This window comes from Acomys minous (assembly GCF_964271855.1).
Source record: "Acomys minous genome assembly, chromosome: 16".
In the NCBI taxonomy this organism is placed as follows: domain Eukaryota; kingdom Metazoa; phylum Chordata; class Mammalia; order Rodentia; family Muridae; genus Acomys; species Acomys minous.
Genome location: NC_140498.1, coordinates 41,552,548 through 41,578,921, shown reverse-complemented (window position 1 = coordinate 41,578,921; position 26,374 = coordinate 41,552,548). Strand labels below are relative to the sequence as shown.

The window sequence follows — 26,374 nt, the reverse complement described above, 5'->3', positions numbered from 1 at the left end:
GACCAGGCTGGCCTCGAACTTACAGCGATCTGCCTCCCGGGTGCTAAAATATTTTTAAAAGCCCTGTAAAAGCAATACAGCAAAATGGCAGGAGAGAAGTGTTTCAGAGGCAGTCAGTTTTGAAAACGTATTTGGAACGTAAGGCTTCTACATCCTAAATTGAAAAAGATAGTTTTTCATACTCGGAAGTGCACATCTGTAATCCCAGCACTCAGGAGGCAGAGGCAGATGGATCTCTGTGAGTTTGAGACCAGTCTGGGAGTCCAGGACAGGCAGGGCTACACAGAGAAACCTTGTCTCAGAAAATTTTTAAAAAGTAAAAAGTAAAAAAAGAAAAGAAAAAGAAAACCTACCCATGGTAGGAAATAGCATACAGCTTCTTTTATTTTCTCTCTCTTCTTTTATTTCTTGCTTACAAAAGTAACCTATAGAGCCAGCAGCTCTCGCTGCAGCAGCTGCCAAGATTATGGGGAAGTGCTAGGTGCCTTGGGGAGCCCAGTGGTGTCCTCTTCAGAACTTGAAGAAGACACCCCTGATGAGTCTTCGTCTTCTGAGCCATCTGCATCTGGAAGAAAGGCAGATAGGTCAGGTGGTTAAGAACAGAGGAGGAGGCCAGGCGTGGTGGCGCACGCCTTTGATCCTAGCACTCAGGAGGCAGAGGCAGGCGGATGGATCACTGTGAGTTCGAGGCCAGCCTGGTCTACAAAGTGAGTCCAGGACAGCCAGGGATCCACAGAGAAACCCTGTCTCAAAAAACCAAAAAACCAACCCCCCCCCCAAAAAAAAAACAGAGGAAGGCTGGGAAAGGCTGCCCCTGAGCTCCCTCTGCCCTACTGTAAGCTGAGAGCCATTTTCACCCTAGCTTCTTAGGAGTCAGTAAAGGGCCGGAACGGCTTCATTAACTGACTTAAGAGGATTGCCACACTGGGGATGCTGTTCCAAAAAAGCCACAAGTTCAGGGTCACAAACATTTCCTAAGTCCTTTCTAGGAAGCAGCTGAGTAGGAAAGTGGCTGAATCGCCACCACCTGGCCAAGTGTGGGACCAAGACAAGGAGGTCTGCGTGTGGGAACAGGGACAGGGGGCTGTCCACTGACCAAGAGCACCCGCCCAACATAGCCCTGAGGGGTGCCGTTGGTCCTGTGGATTTCATCTGGATAAGTGAGTTTTGTTCTAATTCTCACAGAAGCCACGGTGCTTCGGGGCCTGAAGCTACGCAAGAAACGATACTAGGCCTCCCGTGGTTGGAAGGGACCACGTGATGTCTCTGTGCCCAACTTTTGTGGGACAAATAGGTTCCCAGCCACAGGCCACCTAATTCCTCCTGTGGTGGTTGCCTCAGGGGAGTGGCCCCAAGATCAGCCTCCCCTGGGTCGTGGAGACCCCACATCCTCTACCCTTCTAGAACCAGGTGGGTGGATAGGGAGCTGCCCAGAGCTAGACTGACTAGTGGAAGCACTCACAGAGAATGCTAGCATAACTCCTCAGAACTGCTCCAGCTGTGGACGGGAGCCTGGGGATCCTCATGGTCCCCACAGAACTCTCAGCTTGTAGCCATGGACACTCCATCTTGGTTTTCATGAGATATTTTAGGCGCTGGGGTGGTGTGGGTGGGCAGTGAGGCTGTGAAACTTTATGACCTTAGGCCATCCCATTACATTTCTACCAGTGAGGCAGGACCCCCCCCCCCCCACACACACACCCGGCTCTAACTGACAGTAACACAGAAAGGAGCTTCTCTTTCCTCTTTCTGATTGAGTACAATGGCAGGTCCCAAGGGGCCACCTGTGCAAAGGCAGAAAATGGGGGGCCGACACTATAGCTTTTTCTCACCCCCACCATCTCAGGGCCTGACAGCTGCTCCTTCTGTTGGGAAGAGCTCAGCTCATTTATCGTCTTCCTGCCGCTGCCATCGGGCATCCCTAAAGGTGCACTTGTGTTGCAGTGTCTCCTGCGTTAAGTCTAACGGGGAGGGGGAACTGCTTCGGATTGCTACACACTTAACCCTCATCGGTAAAAGTCACACAAGGGGACAAGAGAAACAATGACAGAGATACTCACACAGACAGCAAACACACACACACACACACACACACACACACACACACACACACACACACGACACCCAGGTTAGGGAGCCTCTAGTTTCATTCAGGAAAGTGTCTTGTCACCCTCCCTGGGCCTCCGGGTGCTGTTGGCCTAGGACTCCCCTCCCAGCTCTAGCGACCTTGGGATCTCTGTGGCATGTGGATCAGAGCTTCAATCAAGTCTCAGGTCCCTGCCCTTTGTTCAGCACATCCTGTGGCCATCAGCCCTGCTCTCTTTCCCCACCTCAGCCCCACCCACAGTGTCCTGACACTGAGTACCCCAAGCTTGGCCAGTCGCTGTTTTCCTCTATTTTCTTGAGTGCTCAGAGGACACCTGCCAGCCTTCTTTGCTTTTCTCTCCAGCCTGTCCCCCCTGCTAACTGCCACCTCACTGCTCCCCGAGGAGGCCTGAGGTCACCACGGGTCCCAGGAACTTGACATAGGGCCAGCCTAAGCTGGGCGTAGAGCAAGGGACAGTTTGTTGTCACCAGCCACCGGCCACCGCCCATCCACTCACATTGGAGGAAGGAGCCCAGCCAAGGTGGTAGAGTGTTGAGCAAGGGAGTGAGGCTAGCCCACTGTCTCCCACCATCCCGTCACTGTAAAACGAGAGGAGAGGGGGCTGAACTTTCCCTTAAGCCTGTCCTGTCCTTTGTGGAGACTTCAGTATGTGTGAGGCTGGGGCAGAAGCGACAGAGAAGGGTGTCCTTACAGCTCCTATTGTCCCAGTGTCCAGGAAGCACACAGCTGCAAGTTTACAAACATGGGTCAACTGGCTGAGTGAGGAAATGCAGGCACTGGCTATGAAATGCTTGTGGACCGTGTGGATGGTGCACCAAGAAGCCCAGGCCTTTGGAAACACCCCTATGAAGTCAAGACCTTGAGAGTAGTCAGTAGCCTCTGGGACGCAGTGCATGGCAGCAGGCCCACCTCAACCTCCCACACCCCTGGGATGAAACGAGACAAGCACACCATGCAGAGGGGACTTGGAAAAACTAGGAAGGGCTAAGTCAGGGTCCCAGGCTCTTCAAGGAGTGCCCAGCCAGCACCTATGGCCCCTGTGCCCCCATCTCCCACCTGTGCTCAGAGCAAGGAGAGCGTCAGGGACCAGGAAGGTAAAGGGAGCTAGCTGCTCTTAGAGCTGGAGAAGGTAGCCTGTAGCTTTCTGAAAGGGACCAGGTATCTTTGAGGGGGCAGCGCCACCTACAGGAGCCTCACCCGGGTCTGGCTTGCTGCGCTTCTGCTCAGGCTCCTGGGGGGCTGCTTCAATGGCCCGTTGAGCCTCAGGATGAGTCTTGAGGAGGGCCTTGGCCAAGGTGGCAGGGCCTGGCACTCCCAGGGACATGATGCAATGCACTCCTTTGCGCTTGGCCCCAGCCACTTTGGCGCTGTCTTTGGAGGCTGTCAGCAGGACCAGTTTGGAGAATTTTCTGGGCTTCTTGGGGGCTGCTGGGACCACATCTGTGCCAGGCTGGGGAGCTGGCTCCTGGTCGGCCTTCATGCTCTCACCCTCCTGCTCACTGGGCTTGGGCTGGGGCATTCCAGGACCAATAGCCTGGCCCTCGGGCCACCCTCAGCCCTGGCAGATAGGTCTCTCCTTTTCCTCCTTCTCCCTGGCCAGGAACCTGGGAGTTCAGGGCTCTGTCCTAAGGCAGGAGGCAAAGCAGTCAGTGGAGGAGAATGGGGTGCCACCAAAGGAATCTGCGACGCAGCTTGGGGTTCACTCTTTAATTTACTATCTTGGGTATCCACAAACTCATCCCCCCACCCCCACCCCAGTGGCAATATATTTAATATCCTTTAAAAAAAAAAAGACGTGCCGGGCGTGGTGGCGCACGCCTTTAATCCCAGCACTCGGGAGGCAGAGGCAGGCAGATCACTGTGAGTTCGAGGCCAGCCTGGTCTACAAAGTGAGTCCAGGACAGCCAAGGCTACATAGAGAAACCCTGTCTCGAAAAACCAAAAAAATAAAATAAAATAAAATTAAAATTAAAAAAAAAAAAGACGTATTCATTCAAAAGGTAATTTCCCCATTAGTCCATTACTCAAAAGAAAGCGTCCCCTTTGCAAGGCAAGTGTCAGAAAAGAAAATACACATGGGTTTAGACTGCGACAAGGCCCTGAGTCAGATCCCCAGAACTTCAAAGTAAGTTAAGCAGTGAGCAAATAAGATTAATACAAACCACTAGAATAAAACCAAGCATGTTAAAATTTAGGACGAGGCACGGTGGTACATGCCTTCAAGCCCAGGGTTTAGGAAACAGAGGCAGGCAGATATCTGAGTTTGAGGCCAGCCCGGACTATATAAGACCTGTAAAAAAAAAAAAGACTGCAGCTCAGGGGTACAGCACTTGCCTAGCATTTGAGTGGTCAATCCTCAACATGGGAGTGCAGGGAGAGGAGATCTTGTTTCATACTTACAGACACAGCACAAGGTGACAAAGAAAGAAGTGACCCTGAGAGCTGGGGATATGGCTCAGTGAGCAAAGTCTTGCTGTGTAAACATAAGGAGTTTGGATACCCAGCATTCACGTAGAAAGCCCAGTGTGCTAGCCTCTGTGACACCCTAGCACTCGGAGGATGGGGAACAGAGTCAGGTCGAGCCCAGGGGATAGTGTGCATGACCATCTAGCCAAAACAGTGAGCTCCAGGTCCAGGGAGAGTCCCTGCCTCAGGAACCACCACGTGGAGAGAGAGGAAGATTCCCCAGTAGGAAACTGAGACGTGCACATGCACAGGAGATCACACCTGAAACACATACGCACACTGCAGGTCGCATGTATACACACACTACACCACACAAGCGCACACACAACACAGGGACCCAGAAGCCTCTTGCATGAAATGGAATGAGGAAGAGGTCAGGCACCCTGCTCACTGGATGAGTCAGGAGTGAGATCTAAGGCCAATCTTGACCTTCTTCACTGGAACCCAATGACCTCCCTCCCAAGTATTACCATCATCCCATCCGCCCCCAGGGAGGTGACCCTGGGCACTTAGTGGAGTGGCCCAGTACCACAGAGCTGGTGAGACTCATGACTGGAACCCGGGCTCACCAGCCAAAGGCCAATTCCAATAAGAAAAGCCAGCTATGAAGAAAACTGCTCTAACTGCTGGGCATGGTGGCCCACGCTTTTAATCCCAGCACTCAGGAGGCAGAGGCAGGCAGATCTCTGTGAGTTCAAGGCCAGCCTGGTCTACAAAGTGAGTCTAGGAAGACAAGGCTACACAGAGAAACCCTGTCTCAAAAATAAATGAGTGAATGAATGAATGAATGAAAGAGAAAACTGCTCCAGAGTGGGATCCTACCTTAAGGTCAGGGTTATAAACCTAAGAATAATAGAAATGCCCATAGCCCACAGTGACATAAACAACGGAATATATAATAGAGAGGGCCCAAGTCTTCCTCATGGATTCCAGGGCTGGAAATATCTCTGGGGATACAGTTAGGAGAGTGTCTGTATAGCATGCACAAACCCATGGGGTAGAGTCCCAGCACCACAGAAGCCTTTTTCAGGAGCACACGAGCCCATAATTTCATCACTTGGGAAGTAGAGGCAGGAGAATTAGGGGTTCAAGGTCACATCCTTGGCCACCTACAGAGCTCAAGGCCAGGCTGGGCTAAAAGAACTCAAGCCAACTGAATTCTAAAGTGTATGTTCCTGGGCTGGAGAGATGGCTCAGAGGTTAAGAGCACTGCTTGCTCTTCCAAAGGTCCTGAGTTCAATTCCCAGCACCCACATGGTGGCTCACGACCACCTATGATGAGAGCTGGTGCCCTCTTCTGGCTTGCAGGCCAGAATACTGTATACATAATAAATAAATAATAAATCTTAAAAAAAAGTCTGCTAAGGTGGACCTTAAGTCCCCAGGAAACGGAATGGAATGGTAAGGACAGTACTGCAGCAGAGCTGACTGGCATATGTCACCTGTGCCAGGTGACGAAAGTCATCACTATCTATGTTGTGCCACATGGAATTGAGGTGCCTGCCACCCAGGATGAACTTGGGGGAGGGGTTGGGAATGAACGGCTTCCCCTTTCACTATCATCCCCGATTGTTTTTTAATTTTTTTAAAGATTTATTTCTATTATTTTTATCTATATGTCTGTGTGTCTGTGTGAGTGAATGCCACCCGTACAGACGCCCCCTGAGTTTAGATGAGGGTGTCAGATCCCTTGGAGCCGAAGTTACATGTAGTTGTGGGGTCCCCAACACGGGTGCTGAGAATGCAACTTTGGGCTTCCGGAAGAGCAGCAAGTCTCTTAACTGCCGAGGCGTCAGTCCAGACCCATTTTCTCACATTGTACTGTCCATGAACTCACTTTTTTGAAAAAAATTGCAGTAGCCACATATTTAACATTTTAAAAGATAAGGTACGTTTACTCAACGAGGTAAAATTGTTTTGATAATTTATTTTTTCAAAATGAGTCTACTGCTCAGATAAAAATGGTCTCAGACTAGATTTCTCACATATGAGGCAGAGGCAGAAGGATCAGGAGTTCAAGACCAGCCTGGGCTACATGAGACCCTGTCAACAAATAAGGAAATAAATAAATAAATAAATAAATAAATAAATAAATAGAGCCAAGTGTGGTGGCTCACACCTGTAATCCCAGCACACAGGAGAGCGAGGCAGGAAGACTGTCATGCAATCTGACTTCCTAGAAACAAAAGGGGGCATGTGAGGAGATGATTCCGTGGGCCGGAGCTGCACATGTAAAAGCCAGGCCTGGCCAAACTTGTCTGAAACCCAGCAATGGCCAGTAGAGCCATTCAGATCGCTCGAGCTTGCTAGTTGACTGATCTGCCTAGCCCAAATGGTGAGCTTCCGGTTCAAGTGAGACACTTTGTCTCAAGGGAGTAAGATGGAGGGGAGGGTGTGGAAGGTTGCACATCCAATACCCTCCTCTGGCCCCTCATGTACACAGAGGCGTCCACCCTCATGTGCATACCACACACAAACACGTATGTGCGCATACCACAAACACGTATGTGCGCAGAGGCACTGTACACCCACACACATGCGCGCGCGCGCGCACACACACACACACACACATTACCCCTCCCATGCTCGCTTCGGCAGCACATATACTAAAACTGGAACGATACAGAGAAGATTAGCGTGGCTCCTGCTCCAGGATGACACGCGTATCCGTGAAGTGTTCCAAGTTACCCCTCCCCCAAAAAAGTGACGCAAGGGTTGGTGTAGCCCAGTCGGGAGCTTGCCCACATTCAGTCCCCAGCCCTACAATATGAGGCAGCTCTCACGATCTTGGTCATGACCAAGGATACTTAGAAGAGAAAAAATAATAATAATAATAATGGCTCAAGACCCAGGAGCACAGGGTGAGCGGGAGTTGTTCACACATTATCAGGCCTGTGAGAGGCAAAAGGGAGACTCCTGAGATGTCCAGGGCCTAGTATCTAGAAGCTGGCGAGGTGGCACACACCTGCACACACCTATAATCCCAGCCGTTGGAAGGCTGACTCAGCAGGAGGATTGGGAGCTCAAGTAAAATCTACTCATCGAAAGCCTGTCTCCAAAGCAAGGGTTATCAAGGTGGCTCAGCAGATGACGGTGCTGTCCACCAAACCTCAAGACCTGACTTCCATCCCACGATCTGCTCTGACCGCCACAGAGCGTGCCCACACTCCCGTTCCCAAAACAAAACAAAACCAACTGACAAAAGTCAAACAAAAGAAAGAGGGCAGGGTAGATGGCTCAGCGGTCACGAGCTTCCTGCTCTTCTAGAGGACAGGAGTGCGGTTCCCAGCACCCAAATCGGGTGGCTCACAACACCTGCACAGCTCAGAGGATCTGATGCCCCCTTCTGGCCTTCACAGGCACTGCACACATGTGGTACACAGGTACATAAATTAAAAACAATGTTTTTGTTTTTGTTTTTTAAAAAAAAAGGGGGGGAAAGCCCAGCTTGGTGGCTCACACCTGTAATCCCAGCACTTGGTGAGGCAGAGGCAGGCGCATCACTGTGAGTTCGAGGCCAGCCTGGTCTACAAAGTGAGTCCAGGACAGCCAGGGCTACACAGAGAAACCCTGTCTCGAGAAAAAAGAAGAAAGAAAGAAAGAAGTGAAGGCGGGAAGCAAAGAGTAGGAACGACGCAGGGTTCGTTGGTTGGCACGGGGCTTTGAAGACTGAGAAAGGACACGCCAGCCAAACAAAGCACATTGTTTTAGAAGCAGCAAGAGGCAAGCTGTTTCTTTCCTAATGCCTCAGGAAGGAATACTGCCCCGCTAACAGGAATAACACCCACATCAGACTTCTTATGGCCCCTAAAAGATACGAGAATAAAGTTGTGTTATTTTAAGTCACTGACTTGGCGGTGACTGTTGTCAGCGTGGCCAGGCTCTGGAGGCTTGGGACTTCACTTGTTATCTCGGGGTAGAGCAATAGAATTACCTTCATAAAGATGAGTGTGACACAGCAACGTCCTAACTGTTAGGACGGATCTCTTACCCTCTCTGGGCTGTTTTGAGCTGTGTACTGGGAATTGCTAGCATCAGGTGAAGGACAAGGTCTTTGAACTCAGGTCACCCGACAGCCGTTCCCACAGTCACTGTCATGAACTAGATGACACTGGGGTGTGCATGACATATGCACAACATAGCAAAGCTTCCCCAGTACCCGCACCTCCATTTTCTAGTCAGCACGACTCAGAATGGTCTCTTCCACCATCCTTGCCCAAAGGGTCTGGTCTTGAGGTTAAAAACGCCCTGGCTCCCTGCTCCCCTCTAACCATGTCCGCCACCCTAGTCTCTGGAGCATCGCCCCAGCTCCCAGCCCTCAAACTCTGCCCCAGGGACAAGGACTCCCAGGACATATGTAACAAGACTGCAGAAGTTAAAGATGGGTGTGTACCGAACAGAGTGGACACTGACTAGGGTAGGTGTCCCCAGTAGGCGTGGGGGGGGGCGGTCCCCAAGTTAGGGGTGTCCAGGGTGTTCAGGGGTAGGGTGGGTTTGTGAAAGGGAAGCATGGAGAAAGAACGCGCCTGGCGGATGGCAGACAAGAAGGCAGTCTGAATCTGAGGGGGGCACAGCCGGGGACCCTTCCCCAGCACCGGGAGACTGCCAGGCCAGGGGTCGCTTCACTAGCCGGGACCCTCCCGCCCGCAGGGGGCCCGTCCTCACCGACGGCAGCAGGCCCTCCCTGCCTCGCGGACGACGGAGCCGTGGCGGGTCCCTCAGCCTCAGTGCTTTGGGGCCCCCGCCTCGGCTCCCGCCGTCACCTCAGGCTAGGGTCACGGGGCGAGCATGCGCAATAGGGCCGCGAGGAGACCCATTCCTTTGACGAATTCCGCCTATCCGTATATTACCTTCGCAGAGGCTAGTTGAACGCGCCATCAATCAGCAGGAGGGGCGGGTCCATTATCCGCGAAGGGGGCGGAGCCAGTAGGGATGGAGCATTTAGGATGAAGCAACCTGGATTTGGGAGCCCGGGTATGGTTTACTGACGTCTTTCCACTCATTTCACGCAGTATTTGACTCTGACTCCCTTAGGAAGAAGTCCGGACATTTATTTAAAGGTTTTTATCTGTGCCATTAAGGGACAGGAAATGCTTTTCTCTTCATTAAAGCTAACTGGATTACGCAAACATCCCTAACTCTGCAGCATCCTTTGTCGTTAGCCCAGCCCTCACCAATTGATCCAACCCTCGCCCATTGGTCCAGCCTTTATCATTAGTTCAGCCCTCGCCCATTGTAGTCTCCGCCTTGGCTATTTATTCCTTAGCACTTTGTCCCAGCAGCCTTGCCCTGTGGGGGTGGAAACCCGATGCCTTAGGGCGCTGCTTTCTTTTTGTACTTTGCCTGCTCGCGAATCCTGGCATCCTGGGGTAGTCTATCCCTCACTCACCTGCAGAAGGCTCACCACCTTGGCTCCCATATGACCCTGACTCCGCAGATGCTGGAGTCCCATCCTCCTTTCTGGTTCCTTTACCTCCTTGGTCCCGTCCTTTCTCCTGAGTCAACGTCATTTCCTGGGCATTCACTAGTAATTTAAGAGCCTTCATGAGTTACATCATTTGCAATCAATCAGAGTCTTGGTTTTTCTAAATTCATTGTTATAAATATCTTCATATATAAATCACTGATGTCAGCCTTTGTCTCAAAAGAACAAAACACAGGCACAATAGGTGGCTTCTTTAGATTGGGGGGGGGGGGATCAACCAGAAGGCTCACTCTATAATGCACTTGCTGCCAAGCCTGGCCTACCCAAGTTTAATGCCTAGGGACCCATAAAGGAGGAGGGAGAGAAATGGCTCCATAAGGTTGTCTTCTGATATGCACATACAAGCCCATGACCACATACAAAAATAATTAGGGGCTGGAGAGATGGTTCAGTGGTTAAGACCAGTGGCTGCCCTTCCAGCACCCATATTGCAGCTCACATGACCTGTAACTCCAGTGTTGGGGGATCTGATGCCCTCTTCGGGCATCCATGAGCACCAGGCAGATGGTGCACAGACATGCATCCAAGCAAAACACCCAACACAGAAAAATAAACACAGCCAGGCGTGGTGGTGCACGCCTGTAATCCCAGCCCTAGAGAGGCAGAGGCAGGTGGATCTCTGTGAGTTCGAGGCCAGCCTGGTCTACAAAGGGAGTCCAGGACAGCCAAGGCTACACAGAGAAACTTTGTCTCAAAACACACAAACAAACAAACAAATATGAAATAAATACTGTGGAAGCTATTTTCAAAACATAGACCTAATAAACGGTTGTTTTTTTGTTTTTTACTTAATTAACACAGCCGACATGGTGGCTCACACCTTTAATCCCAGCACTCCAGAGGCAAAGGCAGGTGGATCTCTTTGAGTTCAAGGTCAGCCTGGTCTATTCTCCAAAGCTGGTCTACGGCAGCCAGGGCTGTTACACAAGAAACCCTGTCCCAAAAAAACCTTGGCCACCTTACCTAATTCCTCTACTGGAGTCCGGGTCTTGGAGGGGACTTGGTGATCTCGCTGGGGCCTCCAATGTAAGACTGAGACCTCTAGAGAGATCTCTAGTCTATTCCCCGAGTCCCCACTAAGAGACGGAGTCCATTGCCGATGCAAATGCATAGGAGCAGAAATTTATTGAGCCATCACAATGGGGTCTGTCCAGCTCTTTCAAGCTGCAGACCCCGAGAAGCAAGAGGCATGGGCCTTTTATAGGTTTTAGACAAAGAAATGAGTTTTACAGTATGTGGTTGGTTGGCATTTGGGCAGAAAAGCTGCAAGCAGGGAGTTACAAGTCTTGGCGTTTGGTGGTTGGATAATGGGTGGAGGGGCAAGCTGACCTATGGGAAAGATTGGTTGAAGGAGTCACAGGGGGCGTTTAGGAACTTTTTTAGTTGGGGAGGGGTAGTGGAAATTTTAAACACAGCTGGTTGTCCTTGAGTCCAGCTGGACTCTGAGCACAGACTGAGACCTTGAGTCAAATTGGACTCTTCAAGGTTTTTCTTGTCCCTGCCACACACATACAGTGATCTGATATCTGTCTGTCCTTGGTTCAAGCTAGATCCCCTAAAAATGTACATGCTTTGGCCTTAATAGGGGTCTTTAAGGAAAGACTGAGTAGGCTGACTTAATCCCAGCACTCAGCAGGCAGAGGCAGGTTTGTAAGTTTGAGGCCAGCCTGGTCTATAAAGTGAGTCCAGGGCAGCCAAGGCTACACAAAGAAACCCTGTCTTGAAAAAACAAAAACAAAAACAAAAACAAAAACAAAACCCAAAACAACCCCCAGCCCCCAAAAAAACCAATTATGTTTTGTGGATATGTATTTTCGTTTCTTTGTTTTTAAATGTCAGGTGTGGGATACCGGGCTGCTTCAGACTGCCCACAGCAGCTGACTATGATTTGCCTCATGCCCTGGCAGGGGTGTGATTCTGCCCGCTGAAGACAGTTTAGGTTTGGAATCCTGGGGGCTCTTGAGAGGGTAGCCGAAAGGTCTGGTTACAGCAAATGTGGCTTTTACCCTCTGTCTCTGGGCCTCCCATTGATGGAGAACCTTCTCCCAACTGCCTGTCCCAACCCCCTCGTCCTCCTGACAACGAGCTATCCCATGGGAGTCCACCTAGGAGGTCTAATCTCCCTGCCTGCTCTCTCTTGGTAAGGCAGCACCAGTGGGACCCACCCTGGGGATGACTCCTTCTGGCTGGCCCCTTTTGGGCATCCTGCTCTCACTTTGACCAGAGGCAAGCTCTGCTCAGCACACTGACTACTGTTATTAGCAGCTGAGAAGAAAATCCCAATGGCTTCTTGCCCTGCCTATTACCCTTTCCCAGAAATGGTTTAGTAAAGCAAAGGGCTTTCTCTGAAGACACGTGACACAGGCTTGCCTCTGAAGTGTAGCTTTTGTTTTTCCCTGATTCTGAAGTAAATGTTCAACCAAGTGCTCGTGGCTTCTGGGTAACATACTAACTCCCCAAGGAGCCTCCTTCAGGCCTAGCATGGCATTAGACACAAACAGAAGACAAAGGCCCAGGGCGCACAGGCTTAGTGCCACGACCGGCCAGGGCAAAGGTAAGGAACCTGAAGATATCACCTTCACCACAGAGGATTTCAGAGGCCCTTGGGTTGATTCTGTAAATGGTCCTGGACACAAGGAGCGCCAAAGCACTGCCTGGTGCTCAAGATAACCCCTGGAGCCACTTTTTGTTTTTTGTTTTGTGTTTGTTTGTTTGTTTGTTTGTTTTCAGAAAAGTCATGGCCTTGGAGCTCAGAGCTCAAAGTTCAAAGCTGCAAAACCTGGAAGGCTCCCTAAAAGAAGTAAGAGTTGGCTGGGCATGATGGCGCACGCCTTTAATCCCGGCACTTGGGAGGCAGAGGCAGGTGGATCTTTGTGAGTTCGAGGCCAGCCTGGTCTACAAGTGAGTCCAGGGCAGCGAAGGCTATACAGAGAAACCTTATCTTGAAAAACCAAAGAAGAAGAAGAAGAAGAAGAAGAAGAAGAAGAAGAAGAAGAAGAAGAAGAGAGTTGGGCCTGGACATCAGTGTCAAGGTGCACACCGGAGACACAGTAGGTCATTGCCGTGAAGGCCGGCTGTTAAGCGGATGAGGGAGGGACCTTATCCTGTCCCTTGCAGGGTGAGGATTCTAGGAGGCCCAAAGATCTGCTTTGGACTGTGTGGTATAATCTCTTGTGAACTGCGTGGATTCCTTACCTGTCAGCAAACAGCAGATTGGCCTACAGCTGAGGCAGGAAATAGGAGGGAGGAGTGAATGCTGGGATACAGTGAACCATGAGGAACTCACTCCTGGACACTGAGGAGGACAGACGCATGAAACCTGAATAGAGGTAACCAGCCATGTGACAGAACTTAGGATAGAATAAATGGGATATTAGTTATGAGCAAGTCAGGGAAGATGCCTAGCTACATTGGCCTAGGCGTTTGTAAATATACTTAAGTCTCAGACTCATTATTTCTAGGAATAAGGGCGTGGGTGAAAACCACAGGCTACAGAAAGCCCCCCTCTATAGGACTGGATGACAAGGACGCTAGAGAAGACAGATAACTTGTAAGCCGGAAGACCACAGATGGAGAGTACTACAGGGATTCTGCCATCTCGGAGACCAGGGTTCAACCACATTCACTCCTGTGTCCATGGCAAGGCACACTATGCAGGACCATATTGCTCTCGGCTGTTGTCCTCTGTGGCTACACCTGCCTTGGGCTCCCAGATGCCTAGAACAACACATTCATCTGGGTAAGCTGGGTCTCCAAGGGCAAGAGGGTGAGGTATGCATGTCAGGCAAGCATTCTATTACTGAGCTACACCCTCAATGGTTTTGTTGTCTTTTAGTTTTTTCTTTGTTGTTTTAATAGGGTCTCCCTAAGCTACCTATACTGGTCTTGAACTTGTGATTTTCCTGCCTCCACCTCCTAAGTTGCTATTGTTTTCCATCCCTGAGTCTTTATTGATAAACACGCAGTAAAAGATTTGTTTTGTTTTGTTTGCTTTTTCGAGACAGGGTTTCTCTGTGTAGCCTTGGCTGTCCTGGACTCACTTTTGTAGATCAGGCTGGCCTCGAACTCACAGTGATCCACCTGCCTCTGCCTCCCGAGTGCTGGGATTAAAGGCGTGCACCACCACGGCCTGGCCTGCAGGAAAGGATTTGGGGCCTTCAGTTCTGACTGGAGACAGAATAAGGAAAATCTCCCTGTGGGGAGCTAAGCCTGATGCTTCCTCAACACTGACAGTCAGAGGAGCGTTGAGCTCTCTGGGCAGAGCAGCACATGCTGTTGGTGCCCAGGAAAAGAGGAGCCTAACCTTGCCCAGGAACAAAGGCCATAGAAAATTCCAACAGCCTTGAAGCTGTGCTCAGCGGAGGTGGGGAGCTGCTATGGAGTTCAGGTCAAAGCATGGGTCAACTGAGCCTGCTTGGAATGAGTAGCATGGTACCGTCCCTCCCTGGGCCTCCAATGACAAAGAAGCCTGCCTGGCACAGGAGACAGACAGACAGACAGACAGACAGACACAGACTATGCCTTATATGAGCTTTTGAAAAAAGCCCACCCCCAGTAACACACTTCCTCTATCAAGCCCATAACTCCCAATCCTTCTAATCCTTTCAAAGAGTTCCTCCTCCATAACTCAGCATTTAAATATATGAGCCTATGGGGGGGGCCTTTCTCATTCAAACCACCACAAACACGTGTGTGTGTGTGTGTGTGTGTGTGTGTGTGTGTGTGTGTGTGTAGGAATTAAACACAGGATCTATGTGTGGTAGGCAAGAACTCTATCATGCAATCATTCTTTTATCTTTTTTTTTTTTTTTTTTTTGGAAGGGGGGAGGTTTTGAGACAGGGTTTCTCTGTGTTAGCCTTGGCTGTCCTAGACTAGCTTTGTAGACCAGGCTGGCCTCGAACTCACAGCGTTCTACCTGCCTCTGCCTCCTGAGTGCTGGGATTAAAGGCATGTGCCACCATGCCCAGCTCTCTAGCTTAAAAAAAAAAAAAGTTTTTATTTTGACACAGCATATCACTAAATATCTCCTGTTTGGCTAGGAACTTGTTTTCTTTTGCCTCAACTTCCTGAGTAACTGGGAGTACAGTCTTGTGCCATTCAATTCAGATGAAAATTAAGAGTTTAACTCACTGACTTTATTATTTTTTTTTGCAATTATTTACTTATTCTCTTTGTAAGTTAGCATTAAAAAAACACACACACATACAAATAAATTAGGGTTGCCAACCATAGCATGTTTTCTTTTTAAAATATAGTGTGAAGCCAGGCGTGGTGGCGCACGCCTTTAATCCCAGCACTTGGGAGGCAGAGGCAGGTGGATCGCTGTGAGTTCGAGGCCAGCCTGGTCTACAAAGCGAGTCCAGGACAGCCAAGGCTACACAGAGAAACCCTATCTCAAAAAACCAAAAAAAGAAAAAAAAATATAGTGTGTGTGTGTTCCTGAATACCAAGGCCTGTGTGTACAGAACAGAAGACAGCTTTTTTTTTTAAAGATTTATTTATTTATTGATTGATTGATTAATTGATTGTTTTGTATATAGTGTTCTGCCTGCATGTACACCTGCAGGCCAGAAGAGGGCATCAGACCCCATTACAGACGGGTGTGAGCCACCATGTGGTTGCTGGGAATTGAACTCAGGACCTCCAGAAGTGCAGTCCATGTGCTTAACCTCTGAGCCATCTCTCCAGCCCCAGAAGACAGCTTTTTGAGAGCTGGAGTCACTTTTTTCCCACTACATGGGTCCAGAGGATCAAACTCAGGTTGTTGGGTTTATCAATTATTTACTAAGCCATCTTGTAGACCCTTTTTGGGGAGGCACCCTGTCTCACTCTGTTGCCTAAACTAGCCTACAACTCTACACAGTCTAGGCTGGCCTCAGGCTCAAGAGACCCACCTGCCTCCGGTGGGTGTTTGGGGGGGGGATGTAAAATACCATCGCCTTGATTTTTCCACCCAAATATATGGTTAATATTACTTTTTATTTTTAGGTTTTGGATTTTGTTTTTAGACAGGGTCTCATGAAGCAAAGGACAAGGCAGAGGCAGGTGGATCTCTGAGTGCCAGCCCAGCCTGGTCTATAGAGTGACTTCCAGGACAGCCAGGGCTACACAGAGAAATCTTGTCTCAAAAAATAAAAAAAAATAGGGGCTGGAGAGATGGCTCAGCAGTTAAGAGCACAGACTGCTCTTCCAGAGGCATGAGTTCAATTCCCAGCAACCACATGGTGGCTCACAACCATCCACAATGAGATCTGGTGCCCTCTTCTGGAATGCAGTACATGCAGGCAGAATACTGTATAAATAAATAAATATATTTTTAAAAATAAAATAACAAAAGGCTAAGTGTGGTGAGGTTAAGAGCACTGGCTGGTTTTCCACAGGTGCTGAGTTCAATTCCCAGCAACTACATGGTGGCTCATAACCATCTGCTGGCTTGCTCACATCTGGGCAGAATGTCGCATAAATAATAAAGTGTTTTTAAAAAAGAAAACAAGGACCTGAGCACTCCTAGGTATGGCTGGGGAGGTTTTTACTGTAGATGTGAGGGAAAGAAGAGCCAGAGGCATCTGGAAGGGTCCAGACTGAACCTGCCCTTGCCGGGGTGGGGTGGGGTGGACAGGAGAGGAAACTAGGGGAAGGAGGAGGACCCAGAGGCTTGGAGGAGGGGGACCAAGGGCACCTAGGAAGCTCGTGGCCCAAACGGCTGAGCTACACAGGGATGAGGAGGTGGGGAAGGGAAGGAAGGAAGCTTAGGGGCTCTAGAAGTTAGGGTACGGGATAGGAGTGGGAAGTGCTGAGCGGAGCCGGGACTCTGAACCTGGTTTGTGCTGAGCTAGGAGAGCCTGACAGCAAGCGTCCCCTTTGTTATGTTAATAGGCACCTCAGTTTGCCTTTTGTCCTGTAATCCCAGGATTTAGCCGGTTGAGGGAAGATGTCACCGCCAGCTTCCGCGAGAAAGCAAGTTGGAGGCCAGTTTAGGCGACATGAAATTCTGTGCTAAAATAAATAAATAACAGCACAGTGGGTTTTTTGTTGTTTTTAATTTAACACTTACTGTTAGGAATCTGCCCTAGTCTGCCTACCTGTGATGTCATTGCCTACCTGCCATGGGGGCGTGGCCCTGACACTGGCCCACCTCGTGGCTCTCTCTTACTTCCTCTCTCCCTTCTTTTTTTTCTCAGTCTCTGTCTCTCTCTGGGGTACCTCCCCTTACGTGTCCCCCCCCCCCCCGCTCATTTAATAAACTCCTCATCTAATATTATCAAATACCATTTCTGTTGCCTGGAGTCTTCGTATTCTCTGGTATCTTATATCTTATTAAACATAAAACTTACCCTTTGCTTCATGGGACCCTGTCTAAAAACAAAATTCAAAAAGCAAAAATAAAAAAGGAAGTAACATTAGCAATATGTTTGTGTGGGGAAAAAAATCAAGGCTACAGCATTTTATCCTTCTCCTCTACTCCATTTTTATTTCTATTTCTTTTTTTTTTTTTTCCAATATGGCCCGTCACAGTGTTATTCTAGCATGGTGGCTCACGCCTTTAATCCTAACACTTGGGAGGCCAGGCTGCCCTCTTGTCAAGCACCTGGACACAGTCTCAAAAAAAAAACAAAACAAGCGACTGCGAGGGGCTCCGGAACCCGCAGCTTGGTGTTCCCGCTCGCATGGCGGCGCATAGGCAGCTGGAGTAGCTGTGTCTTTGTTCACAGTTTGGGAGCCTCGGGCCACGCTGCTCAGGCGGGCGCCCTGGGTCCCTGCGTCCTCCTTTGGGCGCCCGGGAGGCGGCTGCGTGGGGGGGGGGGGGGCTGGGCTTCCGCTAGGCGCTGGAGGAGCCGCAGCGGCACGCCGCACTGTTCTCAGTGAGAATCCATTAGGTCAGGAAGATTTGCGGGGAGAGGAAGCTTGGGTATGCTGGGAAGGCAAGAGGATACTTCCTGGAGGTAGGCCCTGGGAGGCTGGGTATGGGAAAGTGTCTCTGGTACGGGTTACAAATGTCATTGTGTCATCCAGCTACCTGGAGCAGGAAATCTCGCATTTGCACATTCTGCTGCAATGTTGTCACCAGTTGAGTCTACTGAGAAAGAGCAGGCTCGCACACTAGGTACCTGGAGTGGGCTTGTTACTTCCCTGTGGGCAGAAAGGGATAACAGCGGTCATCCCCAAGGCTCAAGAAAGTGTCAGAGTGGATGGAGTCTCCACTGTCTCCTTCATTTGCACTGCTGAGAGCCCCCTCCTCCAAGGTAGCCACATTGGGGATTTTTTTTTTGGGGGGGGGGGTTCGAAATAGGGTTTCGCTGTGTAACAGCTCTGGCTGTCCTGGAGCTCACTTTGTAGACCAGGCTGGCCTTGAGCTCACAGTGATCCTCCTGCCTCTGTCTGCCTCCCGAGTGCTGGCCATGCAACACTGTGCCTGGCTTCATTGTCATCTTTTAGAGATTTACGGGCTGGAGAGATGGCTGAGTGGTTAAGAACACTGTATGTTCTTCCAGAGGTCCTGAGTTCATTTCCCAACAACCACATGGTGGCTCACAACCATGTATAATGGGGTCTGACGCCCTCTTCTGGCCTGCAGGTGTACATACAGGTGGAAACTGTACATAGTAAATACTTTTTTTCCCCCAAGACAGGGTTTCTCTGTGTTAGCCTTGGTGTTAGCCTTGGCTGTCCTGGACTTGCTCTGTAGACCAGGCTGGCCTTGAATTTACAGAGATCCACCTGCCTCTGCCTCCTGAGTGCTGGGATTAAAGGCGCGCGCCACCACCGCCCGGCAGATAAGTAAATCTTAAAAACGTTTACTTTTATCAGCTTCTATGTGCACACGAGTGCAGATGCCCACCGAGGTCAGAGGAGTTGGATCCCCCAGGAGCTATTGTTACAGGAAGTTGTTACCCGGGATCCAACTCTGGTCCAGCAGTACATGTTCTTAACAGCTAAACCCTTCTTCCAGCCGCAGTTTGGTGTTTTGAGATGGGGTCTCACTGTACAGCGTTCACTGGCTTGGGACTCACCATGCAGACCAGGCTGGCCTTGAATTCATAGAGACCTCTGCCCGTCAAGTGCTAGGGTTAAAGGCATACATTGCTATGCCTGGCAGTATTGCCATCTTGATCAGAGCAACTGTAACACTTCCCCAGAGACCCTCAAGCTAAAGTCTGAGTCTTTCCCTCTGTACTTTCCTGTCAGCTGGTTTTGCTTGCTTGCTTGCTTGCTTGCTTTGGATTTTTGAGACAGGGTTTCTCTTTGTGGTCCTGGCTGACCTGGAACTCTGTAGACCAGACTCTTCCTCCCAAGTGCTGGGATTAAAGGTGTGCACCACCACCACCTATTTGTTTGTTTGTTTGTTTTGTTTCTTTCTTTTTCTTTCATTCTTTTTTTTTTTTTTTTTGGTTTTTTTTTTTTTTTTTGGTTTTTTGAGACAGTGTTTCTCTGTGTAGCCTTGGCTGTCCTGGACTCCCTTTGTAGACCAGGCTGGCTTCGAACTCACAGCGATCCGCCTGCCTCTGCCTCCCGAGCGCTGGGATTAAAGGCGTGCGCCACCATGCCCGGCTCTTGTTTTGTTTCCTGAGGCAGGGTTTCTCCATGTAGTCCTAGCTGCCCTGGAACCACTGCCTGGCATCTGTCACCTGTTTACAATTCTGTCCCAAGCTGCATGTGGGTCTCTTTGTCTCAGAAGGTAGGTTATTTGAGATGAGAGCTTCATGTATTTTGGGGTGAGGTATTTTTGTAGTGAAGCTGTTTTGGGGTCACCCATGCTCCCATAAGTAACCCCACATCCATACTCTGTAGCTAAGCTCAGTCAACTGGTTCACAGAGTTACTGGACTTTGGTAGAATTGTTTCCTTGGCCTGTGATTGGTGCCTATTTGGGGCAAGTAAACCTTGTTTTTGTTTCCTCCAGAAAGTTCATGCGACGCTCCCTGTCTCAGACCATTGTCCTCCCAAAACGCTATAGTGTGACTTGGGCCTATAAACAAAGAAAAAGAGGGGAGCGCAGGGCCCACCAGGCGGGCAGTAGACAGGTGTGTGCTGCCATGTCTTCCTCTCTCAAATGTTTTTGTTCTTAGGCATTATTGAGGCGTTTGTACATTTGTGCACATACATGTGCGAGCACATGGAGAGGCATGCTGGAGGTCAACCTTGGGTACCATTCCTTAGGTGCCATCCACTTTGTGTTTTTGCTCTTTTTTTTTTTTAATGTTTTACACTTATTTCTTTGTGTATAAGCATGTGGAGGTCAGAGGACAGTTTGTAGGAGTCAGCTCTTCCCTTCCTATGTGGGTCCCTGAGAATGAACTTGGGCTGCCAGGTTTGTTAGCACATGCCTACCCCACTGAGCCATGCTGCCTGCTCGCCTTGCCTTTTGAGACAGGTCTCTCACTGGGATCTGAAGCTTGCTGATCAGGCTAGACTGGCTGGTTATTAAGCCCCCGGGATCCACTGTCTCGACTTTCTCAGCTGCTGACATTGCAAGTGGGCCCCAGCATGTCTGGCTTTTGACATGGGTTTTGAGGATTGAACTTGGGTCCTCATGTATGCCCAGCAAGCACTTTACTGTCTCCCCAGGTTCTCCTACTTTTTGTAAAGACATTAGTCACTGGATTTAAGGTCTGACCTAAATTCATGATGTCTTCTCAAGACCCTTAATTATATATGTTTATATACGTATATATATATTTTTTTTCTTAATTATATCTGCAAAGCCTATTATCTCAGACCAGACTGCATGTCTGGGTGGACATGACATTTTGAGCAAGACTGTTCAAATTGCTGTATTGCATGACACAAATTTTTCTTTCTTTTTTTTTTTTAAAGATTTATTTATCTTATTTATTGCATATGAGTGATTTATCTGCAGAAGAGGGCATCAGATCACATTATAGATGGTTGTGAGCCACCATGTGGTTGCTGGGAATTGAACTCAGTACCTCTGGAAGAGGTGCTCTTAACCACTGAGCCATCTCTCTAGCTCCCGACACAAATTTTTCAAATGAAAATTGAAAAACTATTTTGGAGGCTGTAGGAAGGCTGGAGATGAAGCCAGCCATCGCTTGGGGCCAGTATGGGTGTGGGTGGTGGCAGGTGAGAGCCACAGAGAAGCAGGCTGAGCGGCAGCTGCCAATCTTTTGACCTCTGTGATGTTATGACCCATCCAAGTGGGACTGACAGGAAGGAAAATGTTTGAGGAGAAGCTTATGCATCATATTTAAAATAAGTTTTATTTATTGTTACTATTGTATGGTGTGGGTGTGGGAGTGCATGTGCTACAGTGCCTGTGTGGATGCCAGAGGGCAGTCTTTTTGAGTTGTCGCTCTCCATCCACCATATGGGTCCTAAGGATCAAGCTCAGGTGGTCAGGCTTGGAAACAAAGCAGACCATCCCACCAATCCCTCCTCTTTCTTTGTAGAAAGAAAAAAGAAAAATGACTAAGAGGTCCTGGGATGTAGCTCAGTCACCGAGCACCTTGCATGCACAAAGCCCTGGCCTCAATCTCCGGCATACTCTTCCCCACAAGGAAGGACAAAGGACTTGACTAGGTTTTCTTCAAAGAGGATAAGAAAACCTTTGACAGGTGTAAAATCTTCAATGGGTGCAGTGGAGGCAGAGGCAAGCAGCTCTCTGTGAGTTCAAGGCCAGCCTGGTCTACAGAGCAAGTCCACAAATAAACCCTCTCTCTGAAACAAAACTAAACCCAAACAAACAAAAAAGAAAATCTTCAACTACCACCCATAGCATGTCCAATTTCATTAGCTGTCGGGGACTGCTAACCAAAACTATTATGGTAGGGACTGAAGAGACGGTTCAGCAGTTGAGAATACTTGCTTTCCCAGAGGGACCCAGGTTCCCCCCATCACCCGCATTTGGTTCTCAGATGTTAGGATTCAATGCCTTCTTATGGCCACCAAGGGCACCAGGCACATATGTGGTAAACAGACAGACATGTAGGCAAAACACTCATAAAATAAATGCATCTTAAAATCAAAACAAAGCCGGGTGGCGGCAGCGTGTGCCTTTAATCCCAGCACTCTGGGAGGCAGATGCAGGTGGATCTCTGGGAGTTCTGAGGCCAGCCTGGTCTACAGTTCGAGTTCCAGGACAGTCAGGTCCACACAGAGAAATCCCGTCTCAAAAAAACCAAAAACCAACCAACCAACCAAAATCAAAACAAAACAAAACCTGATAGTTGATCACAGGCCAGGAGGTGGCTCAGGAGAAGAGCTCTCTAGTGCCCAGTGTACACATGGTCCTGAGCTTGATGCTTAATCTGAGGAGGGGATAAGGTGGTAGGTTTGGTTCTATGTATTCTAATGCTAATCACTGGAACCTAAGAGCTGGGTGCTGCTCAAGGGAGCACATTCTCTGGTACACCTGTCTTTGCTGTGTAAACCTTGCTCTACCTAACTTAAAGTTGATTGGTTAAGAAAAATGCTGAAGCCTGGGACTTGGCAGATGAGAGGTAGGCGGGGTTTAGGTTTCTGGGCTGGGGAGGTCAAGAGACCATGAAGATGGGAAGAGAGGGAGTAGGAGAAGATGAGACAGAAAGGGAGTCACCATAGCATTTAACTGGACAATGGGCACATGGCCACGAAGACAGAGTGATGGACAATGGGCACACGGCCATGAGGACAGACTGATGGACAATGGGCACATGGTCATGAGGACAGACTGATGGACAATGGGCACATGGCCATGAGGACAGACTGATGGACAATGGGCACACGGCCATGACGACAGACTGATGGAGCAGAAGCTGCCTAGAGTCATCAGATTGGCAATGATTGGCTTAGAATATATCTCTCTGTGTCAACTATCTTAGTAGCTAGTGGGTAGGTAGCTAACTGTTGCTCATATAGGATGGGGTGTGGCAGGGGTGGGGGGCTGAGTTATGTTATTTACACCTGCTGGAATGGCTACTATAAAAAAAATAGCCAGGCGTGGTGAGGCACACCTTTATTCCCAGCACTCGGGAGGCAGAGGCAAGCGGATCACTGTGAGATCAAGGCCAACCTTGTTTGCAAAGTGAGTCTAGGACAGCCAAGGCTACACAGAGAAACTCAGTCTCAAAAAACCGAACCAAACCAAAACCAAAACCAAACAAACAAAAACATCCTTCCCCCAAAAACTAAGTTGATAAAAGAGAAATATAACCTGATAAAAACTTGTATGTAGAGTGGGAATGGTGGTTTATGCATTTAGTCCCAGCACTCAGGAGGCAGAGGCAGGTGGATTTATGAGTTCCAGGTCAGCCTGGTCTATACAGGGAGAACTAGCATCAAAAACAAAACAAAAATTTGTATTTATATTTATTTTTTTGGTTTTTCGAGACAGGATTTCTGTCTGGCTATTCTAGACTCACTTTGTAGACCAGGCTGGCCTTGAATTCACAGGCCTGCCTCTGCCTACCTAGTGCTGGGATTAAAGGCATGTACCACCACACCAGCTGTTTTTTCCTTTCTTAAGGCTGATGACATACTCTCAAAATACTGTATTTGAAATCTGCTCCATGGGAGCAGAGGTGTGTAGCACCATAGCAAGCTGCACACAGATATTTAAACGCCTTCTCGCCTTCTCATGCTTTCCGTTGTTTCCTTAGAGGCTGAGTGTGATGGCTGATGTCTTTAATCCCTGCACTAGAAAGGCAATGACAGGCAAATCTGTATGAGTTCAAAGCCAGCCTGGTCTATTCTATACAGGGAGTTCCAGGCCAACAAAAGCTATAATGAGACCCTGTCTCGGAAAACCAAACCAAAACAAACAAACAAACAAACAAACCAAACAAACACCATTCAAAGTAATAATTTTATTCTATTCATACATATATATTTGCCACAGGGTATGTGTGGAGGTCAGAGAAAAACTTGTAGAGTCAGTTCTTTTCTTCCACCATATAGGTTCCAGAGACATAAATGCTAGAGAGCCAGGTGTGGTGGCACATGCCTGTAATCGCAGCACTCAGGGAGGCAGAGGCAAGTGGATCTCTGTGAGTTCGAGGCCAGCCTGGTTTGCAAAGTGAGTCTAGGGCAGCCAAGGCAACTCCATCAGAGATGTTCCTCTTGCCCAGCAACTGTTTTCTCCCTATGTCCCTCTGAGAGGCCTTAGGACTTTGTGCTTCTGTTATGCCTTGAGTCATAAGCATCTCCCACCAGGAGAGGATATTTCAACTCAGAAGAAATAGTTAAACAGCCAAGTGGTTCAAAACTGTTTTTTGGTATTAAAAAAATGTCATCAGAACAAATAAAGTCTCAATAAGGTCTGTAGATCATAGCATTGTTTCTATGTTACCTTCATCTTGTATTCATTTATTTTGTGTCTGGGTTTGGGGGCCTGGGGTTGGAGTCACGCCACACAGTCAGAAGTCAGAGAACAATTTGCAGAAGTTAGTTTTGGTCTCCCACCATACAGGTTAGGTTAAGTTCCTTTTCCAGCCAATCCAATCTTAGTATCCCTACCTTCTGTTGTTAATGTCATGTTGTAGAGCCCAGACTGGCCTCGAACTCCCAGGGGCTCCCTATCTCAAATGCTTGAGTCAGGGCATTACTTTTCACACATGTGCCAGCATGCTCAGCTTTCAGTCTTTGATTTTGAAAGTTGCACTGTTGACAGGTAAAGGAATTCACTGTTGTCATGGAGACAGAACATTTACTCATGGGGTTGTCATAAACCTTTATATGCACTAATGCAGATACAAAATTGGGCACAAAAGAAGAGTAATGTAGGTGGGAATTTAGCTTACAGGAAAGTTCTCACTAGATTGGATATGATCTTTAAAGAAACCACCACCTTTTCCTTTCATCCTCAAATACCTTAACTCCAAAGGTGTGCCCAGCTTATGGAAGTCTAGAAGTGTTGGAGACTTCCATGGAACAGGATTGGCACCACTCTATAGAACAGGAATGTGAGCTCAGATTCCTACACAAAATGGTGGCTCTCACAATCTTGGGATTCTAGTACCTGAGCAAATCCTTTTATTGGTAAATTAAAAAGAAATACTATATCAGATTAACTCTTATGCGCAAGACTGCAGACAGCTTGGTACTATGTATGGTGAGGCCACTTGATTTAGCTTGAAGGCTACAAGGCCAGCTTCCTTCAGCTCTGCTTCCTGGGAGACCACCTGGGAAAAAGGGCTTTTAAAAACTAATGGTCGGGAGGCAGAGGCAGGCGGATCACTGTGAGTTTGAGGCCAGCCTGGTCTACAGGTGAGTCCAGGACAGCCAAGGCTACACAGAGAGACCCTGTCTGGCGGCGGGGACTACTAATGGGAATACGCTAGAGAGACAGCTCAGTAAGACCTTAGCATTGTTCATGGGGAGGAACTAAATTCGGTTCCAGCACAACCACAAGGCCTGTGACTACATCTCTGGGATCCAATGCCTCTGACCCCTACAGGAACTGTACTCATGCGCACTCTCAACAGACAAACATGCATACATATAATTTTTAACACAATAAACTGAAAAAAAAAAAGAGAGAGAGAGAGAGAAGGAAATGGGCTGGGAGTGTAGCTCAGTGGTAGAGCCCGTGCTACCAAGGGACCAATTCAAAGCACCACACTACACGGCACAGGAAATGGTATAGAAAAGTACAATGGTTATTCCTGACACATTCCTTCGTGTAAAGATTCCATAGGCAAAAAGAAATCACTTATCTAGTGTCTTTCCCCAAAGGTAAGAGAAAGTATTTTCTTAGTGGCCTGATGGCCCCATTTCAGCTAGGTCTATTGGAGGTGAAAACTGGACACCAACGGAGACTGGTTTGGCTTTTGCTTCAGAAGCCGGGTTCCAGTGCTTCCAGGGGTATCAGGCGGCTCAACTCTGAAGCACCTCCTCCTGAGAGCGGTGCTATGGGGCCTCAGGAAACCCGCGGTCACAGGGAAGAAGTAAAGCTGCTGAGCCATTGCCGCCCTACACAGGCAGACAAAATGGCGACCCTGTCCGGTGGATGTGCTGTTCGTGTTTCTGAAACTGAACTACAACTCCCAGAATTCTCTGCGAGAAAGGCGTGCTCCCTCCAGCGTCGTGGGTTGCGGCCCCCCCCATACCCCTCCCCCCGCTCCAGAAGAAGATTTCCAGCAGACGTTGCAGCTTCCGAGTGGCGCCACGCCTTTCCCCGCAGTGCCCGACGGGACTCGGGGTTTTTCGACTTCGCAGTCGAACGTCCCTTGAGCCTAAAAAGAACTGTACTTCCCCGTGCGGCTTCAACGCCTGCGCACAACGCACTACGGCTCCCAGAGGGCCCAGCGGCTCACGTGATTGCGTGCTGACGCACTTGGGCGTGCTGACGTGCAACGCTGCCCAGGCGGGGTGAGAGTGGC

The 26,374-nt window shown here is 49.0% G+C and overlaps 1 protein-coding gene and 1 long non-coding RNA gene across 6 annotated transcripts; one reads left to right on the top strand and one right to left on the bottom strand.

The window, feature by feature from the left end:
- Nucleotides 1-366: 366 nt before the first annotated feature.
- On the bottom strand, nucleotides 367-10,043 carry FLYWCH2 (FLYWCH family member 2). Of its 5 annotated transcripts, XM_084764008.1 has the most exons (4): nucleotides 9,963-10,036; nucleotides 9,424-9,602; nucleotides 3,305-3,732; nucleotides 367-565 (listed from the first exon to the last, which is right to left on the bottom strand). In XM_084764008.1, exons 3-4 carry the CDS (start codon nucleotides 3,624-3,626, stop codon nucleotides 465-467), a joined length of 423 nt encoding a protein of 140 aa, XP_084620134.1. In that variant the 5' UTR covers nucleotides 3,627-3,732; nucleotides 9,424-9,602; nucleotides 9,963-10,036; the 3' UTR covers nucleotides 367-464. The 5 variants fall into 5 exon arrangements, with proteins under 5 accessions (XP_084620134.1, XP_084620136.1, XP_084620135.1 ...); XM_084764010.1 differs by lacking the exon at nucleotides 9,424-9,602 and having other exon boundaries at nucleotides 9,963-10,043; XM_084764009.1 differs by lacking the exon at nucleotides 9,963-10,036 and having other exon boundaries at nucleotides 9,424-9,857.
- Nucleotides 10,044-12,552: 2,509 nt separating this feature from the next.
- On the top strand, nucleotides 12,553-13,944 carry LOC311586695. The gene is made up of 3 exons (XR_014775624.1): nucleotides 12,553-12,612; nucleotides 12,789-13,387; nucleotides 13,571-13,944. It is a non-coding gene; the product is annotated as an uncharacterized lncRNA (long non-coding RNA).
- Nucleotides 13,945-26,374: the final 12,430 nt, after the last annotated feature.

Bases quoted from the DNA above. Each gene is read 5' to 3' on its own strand.
- FLYWCH2 (XM_084764010.1), bottom strand. From the start codon at position 3,626: ATGCCCCAGCCCAAGCCCAGTGAGCAGGAGGGTGAGAGCATGAAGGCC. The intron at 566-3,304 runs GTGAGGCTCCTG...CCTTTCTTCCAG, and splicing joins GCGCAGCAAGCCAGACCCGG to ATGCAGATGGCTCAGAAGAC.